This window comes from Argentina silus (genome assembly GCF_951799395.1).
Source record: "Argentina silus genome assembly, chromosome: 17".
Lineage (NCBI taxonomy): Eukaryota > Metazoa > Chordata > Actinopteri > Argentiniformes > Argentinidae > Argentina > Argentina silus.
Genome location: NC_139671.1, coordinates 15,890,969 through 15,901,050, shown reverse-complemented (window position 1 = coordinate 15,901,050; position 10,082 = coordinate 15,890,969). Strand labels below are relative to the sequence as shown.

The window sequence follows — 10,082 nt, the reverse complement described above, 5'->3', positions numbered from 1 at the left end:
ACACACACACACACACACACACACACACACACACACACACACACACACACACACACACACACACACACACACACACACACAGACACAGACACAGACACTCACTGTCATTGAGTTACCAAAAGCAAAAATCAATTTCTCTTAAGTGAAGTGTGAAGTGACCTCTTCTCCACTCTATTAATTTGAGCAGACACACACACACACACACACACACACACACACACACACACACATACAGAGCCTTATTCTATTCTGCAAAGTGGTATCAGGTTTGTATATGAAACCGATACAGAGACTGACCTTAACACCAGCACACCACTGCAGATTCAGAGAATTCAGAGAACAAACGAACACACACACACACACACACACACACACACACACACACACACACACCCACACACACACACACTTGTCTCTCTGGTGTTAACAGGCGTGAAGGGAGTGTGACTTCCTGTTCCCATGTCCTCTTGTCATGTAACTAAACAACTAAGTCGTAAACAACAGCTGGTCAAACACTGGTCTGTCATCATCATCATCACTCAGACGTGTGCGTGTGTGTGTGTGTGTGTGCGAACACAACTAATAATGATACAAGAGGTTGTGCTGCTTGTCTGTGAGTGTCAACCTGAGCTATATAGGCACTGTGTGTGTAGTATATGCACAAATCCACTAATCTTCACATCATATGGATCCATCCATGCCCAGTTGTTTTGAAGATTGACGTGATTTATAGATCAGATACTGTAAACTTCACTGCACTCTTCAGCTCAGCTTGTCTTTGAAATGCAAACTAGAACAACCCCCCCCCCCCCCCTCTCTCTCTCTCTCTCTCTCTCTGTCAGAGCAATCTCAGACAGCAAGCCCTGAGTTCTTCACAGAGAAGGTAGTTTGCATATAAAATGACCCCCATGCAAACTGCAACAGAACACAATGGACTTCTTAAACACAAGTGTGTTACTGTCCTGTAGGCATAGAGGACCCACATTGCTGTGAGCAAGGCAGGCTAGAGGCGATAGAAGCGCCATTATGATGTTTGGTTAAATCTGTTTCATTAAATCTGTATGCTGCCGTTGCTTGAAGGGAGAAGAGTATTTGCATAGAAATTATTCAAATGTACCGGCGATCAGGGATGAGTGTTTGAGAAAGAGAGGGGGGAGACAGGGGGAGGGAGAGAGAGAGGGAAAGAGAAATAATGCATTAAAATATGATTCAGTGGCCTTCTGTGATTAGGTCTCTCTCAACTACGAGTCTGGTTAGAAAGACATGACTGCACACTCCAACACTCTACCCCCTCCCCTCTCTCCCTCCCTCTCTCTCTCCATACTCACACACACACACACACACACACACACGCACACACACACTCTGGATGGCAATGTCTGAGATGACAGTGTGTGTGTGTGTGTGCGTGCATGCGTGCGTGCGTGTGTGTGTGTGCGTGTGTGTGTGTGTGTGTGTGTGTGTGTGCAAAAGTCTCTCCCTCTGGATGGAAGCAGGTCAGAGCGAATGGAACGGATTGGTTGATGGAGAGAAACATAGCATCAGCACATCGTTCTTTAACCCACTGCCCTTCTCTCCTTCCGTCTGCTCTTCCATCCCCTCCTCCCTTTTTTGATCTAGCAGCATATACTGTATGACAGCGGGAACACCCACACACACACACACACACACACACCCACCCACCCACCCACCCACACACACACACACACACACACACACACACACACACACACACACACACACACACACACACACACACACACACACACACACACACACACACACACACACACACAGTCAGGCACCCTGTGGTGGAGGTTCTCTCTTCTCTTTAAAATTAAAGAATCAAGAATCAAAGAATCAAGATTCTTTATCTTGAATAAAGAATCTTGAATCTTGAATCTTAAAGAATGCGCCGTGTGCGCCTGAGAACGCATGCCAATTCTGCGCTCAATACCGTCTAAGGTGAGAGACGTCGTCTCCCACGGAGCCAAATGGGTTAAAGAGGTCGCTAATCAACATATCAGTGACAGACATAGGTATCACACACAGAGCAATTGGGGAACTGCAGCTATACAGTGGCCTGTATAACACCTGTTTTATCTAGGTAAAAAGATTGTGTGTGTGGTGTATATATATATATATATATATATATATATATATATATATATATATATATATATATATATATATCTCAAACAGATTCATTATGGCTTTCGTGTTGAGGGCTCTCCCAAGAATTGGGCATTGATTATTTTAAAATCTTTTTTTTTTTTTTTTTCTATGCTGTAACCAAAGCAAATCCACAAACGTGACCAATAAATATCAAACGTAAAACAGTAACATAACCTCTAATTAAATGACGACCCCCTACAGCGTCAATGCCTGTCAATATTGACAAATTACCCCTCAATTATCCTACTGTAAGCGCATAACAAAGAAGCCAGTAGTACAATAGACGACTGACGCTAAGTACAGCTGTGCGGTCTCTCTCTCTCTCTCTCTCTCTCTCTCTCTGTCTGTCTCTCTTCCGACCCTCATAAAGTCACTTATCTTTTCGACCCTCGATGGCACCGCTCTCCCTGCTAGAGCGATACCGCAAGACGGGGAGAGAGGAGACAAAAGACCGGAGATCTCTGAGGTGCCATTTCGTCAACCAAAACCAGTCGCCGTGTTTTACGCACTCCGACTGCAGATGCGTCCTATAAAGTCTACCCAACGACGACCCACAGAGCACTTAAACAACAATGACAATATTGTAGACCACCAGTCCTCATCGTGGCTATGGATCATCTCTTGAAAAAAAATCGACTCAGCGCTCATCAAGGGACTCATTCACTGTGGGAGCTACCATAAGGGTCAGACATTATCGATTGCAGATAATTTATACGCCTTTCATATGCTGATGTACATCCAACCTGGCAACTATCTTCGTGGGCGTTTGGGTTCGTAACAGTTCGGATACCCAGATAACCCAGATAGGTTCCATGAATGCAGGATTGTCTATGTAAGCAGTCTACAAGACACTGTCCTATATGGATGCATCAAAAGCCAAATACAGTGCAACACAATAGCATCCACTCGGGCAAAGCGCCTTATATCCACACTCACTCACCTCGCAGTCGTATAACTCGCTCAGCTGCTCAATGATCCACTCCTCCAGAATAAGCCTTTTCCGCAGTTCCTTCCTATCGTACTTCACGGTCACTTTGCCCTGCTTCCTCTGGACCGGGTCGTCCCGGGGCATGGGTCCGGAGCCGGCGCAGCCTACTCCGGCCGGCGGCTGGAAGAACACCCGGCTGGCAGCCGCGGGCAGAGGGGCGCTCGTCTCGGTGCTGGCGGCTGACATTGCGTGGGTGTGTGTGCGGGTGTGTGTGCGGGACTATGTGGATGCTACAGACTGCGAATGGACACTGTTTTTAAACACCTGCTATTTAAAGCGCGTCGCACTTTCCCCGGCGCGAGGGACAGCCGAGGAGGCGGGGCGTGCCAGCCAAATTCCCTCAATGGTCTTTTAACCCTCTCCGCGCCGCACCGAATTCAGTGAGACTAGAGGGTCTCTGGAAAGAAATGTAGTATGTCTCTCTCAGATCGATTCGCAGTTTTATTAATCGGTTCACAGAGTAAAGCATGTGGTTAAGGATCTGAAAAGTGCATGATTATGCAGTCACTGATACGTGACATTGACAGTGACATATCAAACAAGTGCCAGGAAGAAGCGACCTCCGGCAGGACTTTGCTCTCCCCAAGGGCTGGAGCTATGCGCCACTGCTCCATCTCCACAACTATGGAGGTTTTATTGCTAATTGTTTACCTAATTTCTTTTTTTTTTTTTTGCTTGAGCGTTGAGTGTACGATTAGCATGGTCCTATAATATCAATCAATGTCATCAAACCACACAAATCAATCTTTCGCTCATAGGCAGTGGAATGATTGTGTATTGTGTACTGTGTTATTGTATTGTGCTACTATTTGTGTCATTTCAAAGAGGAGAGCTTATAAGTAAGTCATCATGTCATTGTATTCCCCTGTATCCCAGAACTTATGACAATAAACTTTGAACTTGAACTATTTGAGGGAAAAGCAACTATATCCAAAACCTTTCTGTTTTTGCTTGATGTCCTGCAAATTTCCCATGTCCACCAAGCTCAAAATGGTCTGAGGGTGGAATGGCTCGAGAGTAGAACTTGTTTGAATGGATTCAACCAACTGCGGTGCCCTTTAGATTAAGCTACTGTCCTATCCTCACTTAATTAACATGCGTCAGAGACTTTAAACACTCATTAATAATGAAGCTTATATAAGATGATCAAAATGCACTAATGAAATGAGTGTGTCCCAAATGTGAGTTCTGTGTGTTATCCCTCCACACCCAGTCTATGTATAGGCCTAACTACTGCATGGGAATGAGAGGACACACACACACACACACACACACACACACACACACACACACACACACACACACACACACACACACACACACACACACACACACACACACACACACACACACACACACACTGTCAGTGAGGCACAGCTGGATTGTATGTAAATGATTAATCCGTAGGACTGTACTGCCCCCTCGTGGTGCGTTTCAGACACAACAGGCCTACACAGTGTATTGTACATCCTTTCCCTTACCTCCCTTTCCCTGAAGAAACACTACTGGTAAAGTGGGCTAGGGTTACAACAAAGGTTTTACTGCATATATGTTACCTAACAAACAGTGACAGCCTGATTTGAAGGGAGGAAAGAAGGAGGGTTGCATTTTAAAGTAGGCCTATTCGATCAGGGCCTTAATTATAGCCGATTGTATGGGCACGTTAATGTGTTCACAAGCTGTCAGCATTTGATTTGTACGGACTGTATACATAGCCCAGAGTGATTACTGTGTTCAGAAACACAACATCAGAAAACAATACAAACAACTTGAAAATTCCTTTGCCCATCATACGGATAAAATGGCCATACAGCCCAATGATGGCTATCTATAGGCCTACCAGCAATAAAACTATTCTAAAGTTGGTCACAGTCTCCGTGCATGTGCGTGCGTGCAATAGTTTGATTATTAACCATGAGCAGTCCACTCCCCCCTGAAATCGGACTCTTTCGCAAGGTTCAGTGAGCGAGACTGTCCTGCAAGAAACGAAGCCAGTCCGCAAGAGCAGGATCAAGTGTGCAGAACCATAGGATTTTATCGCGGTCATGGCATTTTTCTCCGCTCTAACGCCGGTGTTCGTGGCTGTTTTATGCGTGGTTATAGCCGTTATCCTCAAAAGCTCTCAGAAAAAGGAGACGACTTCAAAGGCACAATCCAAACCCGCCGCGGAGGCAAGACCGTGGGTGGACGAGGATCTCCAAGACGACACAGACGTCAGACACAAAGACGACGGTACGCACACGTCCCATTTGAGTTTTTTGCCCAAAGTTTTTCCTCACCGATTGAGTGGAATTGTCATGGCTCTTTCATTACAGTCCTATTGCCTTTCTCTGTTTTTTGAACATGTTGCATGAAGTTGAATGGGTAGAGGCTTTAACTTGTGATTCCCCTAACCTTTACCGCAGTTGACTGGTTTCTCCAGCACTATTCTTTGCGTCATAGAGCATAGGCCGACGACTTCTGCTGAGGTGAAACAAGGTGAACTCTAGAATTTGAGAACAGAAATTGGAGGTAGCATGTTTGAGGAGTATGGTGTCTATATCAATGTAGCACTAGCCACCACTGACCCTCATACAATAAAGCAAAGTAAAGCTACCACTCAGTAATGAATAAAACAGGTGAATATATAAATAATCAACATGAATAAAGAAATGTATTTAAATGTCAGTGTTTCACTCAGGGCAGACAGACAGAGGGTGAGATCAACTTCTCTCTCTCCCTCCCTCTCTCTCCGTCTCCCTCTCCCTCTGACAGACAGACAGACAGAGGGAGATAAAGCTTGTCCTTAAAGGTGGGAAAAACTGATGTACATTAAAAAGGGCTCTCTCATGTTTGCTGAGGCTTCTCTCCAGCTACTTAATAGCTGCATGTGATTTAGCGCCACCTTCGGCTTATGTCCTAAGGCAGACTTCAAAGTTGCATTCCGTAACTTTGAAATCAAGTTCAAAGTGGAAAAACCAAGGTACTACAAACACATTCAGCCCAAAAAAAACGAATGGCTCCCCACCCCTTCAGTTTATTAAAAAAAAAAGTGCCGGTGCCGCACTTTCCACAAGTGGTAAAGTTGTAGCTTGTAAACCGCCTAAAATTAGAAGAACAGTCTGTCAATTTGGAGCCTAACCATTGGTGTTCCTCCTTGTCTATCTTAATTCAGAGGATAATGAATGGGCGGACAGTGACGGGGAGGAGGAACTGGCCCACGTGCCCTACGCACCTCCCCGTTACCTAGAGGAGGTTATGGTTCAGAGGTCACATGACTTCTACTCTGTGATGAACCAGAGAAGGTCGGTTCGCTTCATCAGCCCCGAGCCTGTACCACGAGAGGTCATCGATAATGTCATCCGCACTGCAGGTAATCACACACACACACACACACACACACACACACACACACACACACACACACACACACACACACACACACACACACACACACACTCTCTCTCTCTCTCTCAATTGTTAGCACCCATACAGATATGAAATGATACACTCACACACACATATACACACACACACACACACACACCATTTATACTTATCTTATCTCTGTGGTCAGGCACGGCCCCCAGCGGAGCTCACACTGAGCCCTGGTCCTTCGTGGTGGTGTCTGACCCTGAGACCAAACACAAGATCAGGCTCATTGTAGAGGAGGAGGAGGAGGTCAACTACCGGCAGAGGATGGGGGACAAGTGGGTCAATGACCTGCAGAGGCTGAAGTAAGTAAACAAACAAACAAACACACACACACACACACACACACACACATAGTCTCAGCCTTGACCTGCCTAGTCACTCATCCTCCCTACATCCTTCCCATTACTGACGGTAATCACACACACACACGCACGCATGCACACACACGCACGCACGCACGCACGCACGCACACACACACACACACACACACACACACACACACACACACACACACACATAGTCTCAGCCTTGACCTGCCTAGTCACTCATCCTCCCTACATCCTTCCCATTACTGACGGTAATCACACACACACACACGCACGCACGCACGCACACACACACACACACACACACACATGCACACACAGCAGAGAATGAGAAAGAGGAGCAAAGGGAGAGAATGAGAGTTTATACAATATTGTCATCCAGTGTCTGAACACCAAATCGACTTTACGTGATGCTGTTTTTGTGTTCGTATTATCTGATGAAGTTCTCTCTGTGTGTATCCTCTATCTATCTCTCGCCCCCTCACCCTCACCCTCTCTCCCTCTCTCCCTCTCCATCACCCTCTCCCTCTCTCTCCCCTAGAACTAACTGGATAAAGGAGTACTTGGACATCGCTCCATACTTGGTCCTGATCTTCAAACAGACCTATGGCCTTCTAACCAATGGGAAGAAGAAGACCCACTACTACAACGAGATCAGCGTCTCCATCTCCTGTGGACTCCTATTGGCTGCCTTACAGGTGAGGTCACACACCTTTGAACCTACTGTATTACCTTTCACCTGTCACCATAGTCATAAACACTAGAGGGCGCACTCCCCTTATTGAACTGTGATTATACAGGGGGCGCCATTTAGTCAACTTTCTTTTAACTTCTGTGATTTGAGTTGACGGAAATCAAATGTTGGTGATTCATGCCACACCTGCTGCACTGAAGTGTAGCTGAAGTGAAGTGAACTGTCTTAGGCCAATCATTAATTGGAACCAGTAGATGGCAACATGCACCTAAAAAGCCATTTACAATGTAAAGATAAACCTATTGAAGAGGAATAATAATATAATATATGCCATTTAGCTGAAGCTTTTATCCAAAGAGACTTACATTGTAGTGAGTGCATACATTTCAGTATATATGGTCCCAGCAGGAATCAAACCCACAACCTAAGCGTTGTTAGCTCTACCAACTGAGCCACAGAGGACCAGGTGTTGATCCAGTTAGCTGATGTCTTCCCAGCTCACAGGATATCCCACCCTAGTTGACTCCATGCCTCATGCTCTCACAAAAGCAATGAATGAGAAAGATAGCAAGTACTTTATCTAGGGCATCTCTACTACGTCTCTTACTTATCTCTGTCAGGCTATGCTGTGCAGGTTTTTCTAATGTTTGTATTATATAAATCTATTTTTTTTTTTTTTGAGTGGGGCAGTCCCACTCTCATATTTTTTCTTTATTGGACAGACACAGTGGAGAGAGACAGGAAAGTAAGGAGGAGAGGGTATGTCAGCAGGGCACGGGCCGGATTCGAACCCATGCCGACATGGGCATACGTGTGCACTGCAGGCCGCGGTGCAAGACCGCTAGACCACCACAGGCCACATATAAATCTATTTATGACCAGTTGTCGGAAAGTTGAGATGATTTGTAGATCAATGAATCTGTGCAGTACCTTTCTCAGGTGAACCCGAGTGAACTTGAGTACTTTCTCTCTAGCCTTATTATCCACACCATCCAGCCCAATCTCTTGTGAGTCTTGTGATAGACATGCTCGCCACCCAATCACCATCTCCCCATGGCTTGACTGACCTACAGTTTGCCCAATCCCCTGTCAGAACGCAGGTCTGGTGACGGTGACGTCCACGCCCCTGAACTGCGGCCCCCAGCTCAGACTCCTCCTCCGGCGGCCAGTCAACGAGAAGCTGCTAATGCTACTTCCTGTTGGTTACCCCGCCCCCGACGCCACAGTGCCAGACCTCAAACGCAAACCTCTGGACGACATCATGGTGTACCTGTGACATCATCACTAAGGGCCAGAGACAAGCACCCTTACGGGTTCATTAAGTAGCCTTCATTCCTCATCTCCTCCACTTTCATCCACAGAATTCAAGACAAGACACAAAAGTTGGAATCGGTGTAAATCCAAAGTCTAATACTCTCTGAAGGCCAAAAGATCATGCCTATGTCCATTCTAGGTTAGCGCTAACACACTTGATTCAATTAATCAAGCTCTTGATTGATTGATTGTTTAGTCAATGAAGGGAAGGAAATTCTCCATCCGTTGTGTTTCTACCAGGGAAGTGATTGATGTGTTGTGTAAGATTCAGGGGTTCTACAGGGTTCTACAGTCTACAGGGGTTGACATGCTTGATCCATATCCCCTGCAGCTCTCTGCCCTTTTTCACTGTCCTAGCGCCCCGGTGGTGGAACGAGCTTCCCACTGCTGTCAGGTCACAACCTATCTTCCGCTGTAGACTGAAGACCCATCTCTTCAGGCTACATCTTGACTGTCCCTCCTAAAGAGCTCTTCATCACCACTACCCCCCTGTACAGTTTCTCTTATGTAAATAATAAAAAAAGAAAAAGAAAAAAAAGTAATCCTTCCTTCTTCTAGCATTGTGACTGCCAATGGCCCCTGGTCCTAGCATAGATTTGTTTTTCTTATGATATCTGATGGATAGATGATTCACTTACTTTACACAAATGTACTTACGCTTTGGATAAAGGCGTCTGCTAAATGTCAAAAATGTAAATGTAAATGTAAATAGCTGTACCTAAATAATCATGAGAACAAAATTAGATAGAATACACACTCACCAACAGAGATAGGGACAAAGAGAAGAGGTCTGAGAACTAATTAGCCCCTCCTTAATTCTAATTCTAATAATTCCTCTATTAATTTCTTCTTGAATCCGTGCGCGCACATGTGTGTAAGGGTCTGTCTGCACATATCTGTCCTACACATATTTCACCACAGTCCTTACAAGCATGTCCTGGCCCCAACCACACACACCTGGCGGAGAACTGAAAATGCTCACAGAAAGCCTGTTGAATACATTTTGGAATAACATATCTTCGATTCTGTGTTTTTTAAACATTGTAGATTTTGTCTGTGTTTCTTGTGGATTCTTAAACAAATGAGGTACAATATTTGTTACTCAACTTTGCAATGGACTGCATATGAGGTGGCAGATGAGATGAAACATAAACATATGTGCTTTTTTCA

General features: G+C 45.3%; 2 protein-coding genes across 2 annotated transcripts in view; one reads left to right on the top strand and one right to left on the bottom strand.

The window, feature by feature from the left end:
- ppp1r14c (protein phosphatase 1, regulatory (inhibitor) subunit 14C) overlaps nucleotides 1–3,349 on the bottom strand; it is a gene marked incomplete at its 5' end in the record, with an annotated part of 20,602 nt that extends 17,253 nt beyond the window's left edge. The window contains one exon of the mRNA XM_083688585.1: nucleotides 3,116–3,349. Coding sequence (XP_083544711.1) covers nucleotides 3,116–3,349 — 234 coding nt within the window. The remainder of the gene's footprint in view (nucleotides 1–3,115) is intronic.
- Nucleotides 3,350–5,208: 1,859 nt separating this feature from the next.
- On the top strand, nucleotides 5,209–8,874 carry iyd (iodotyrosine deiodinase; the record flags this gene model as incomplete). Its single annotated transcript, XM_083688439.1, has 5 exons — nucleotides 5,209–5,395; nucleotides 6,318–6,515; nucleotides 6,720–6,879; nucleotides 7,446–7,602; nucleotides 8,692–8,874. The coding sequence occupies 5 exons, from the start codon at nucleotides 5,209–5,211 to the stop codon at nucleotides 8,872–8,874; spliced, it is 885 nt and encodes a 294-aa protein (XP_083544565.1).
- Nucleotides 8,875–10,082: the final 1,208 nt, after the last annotated feature.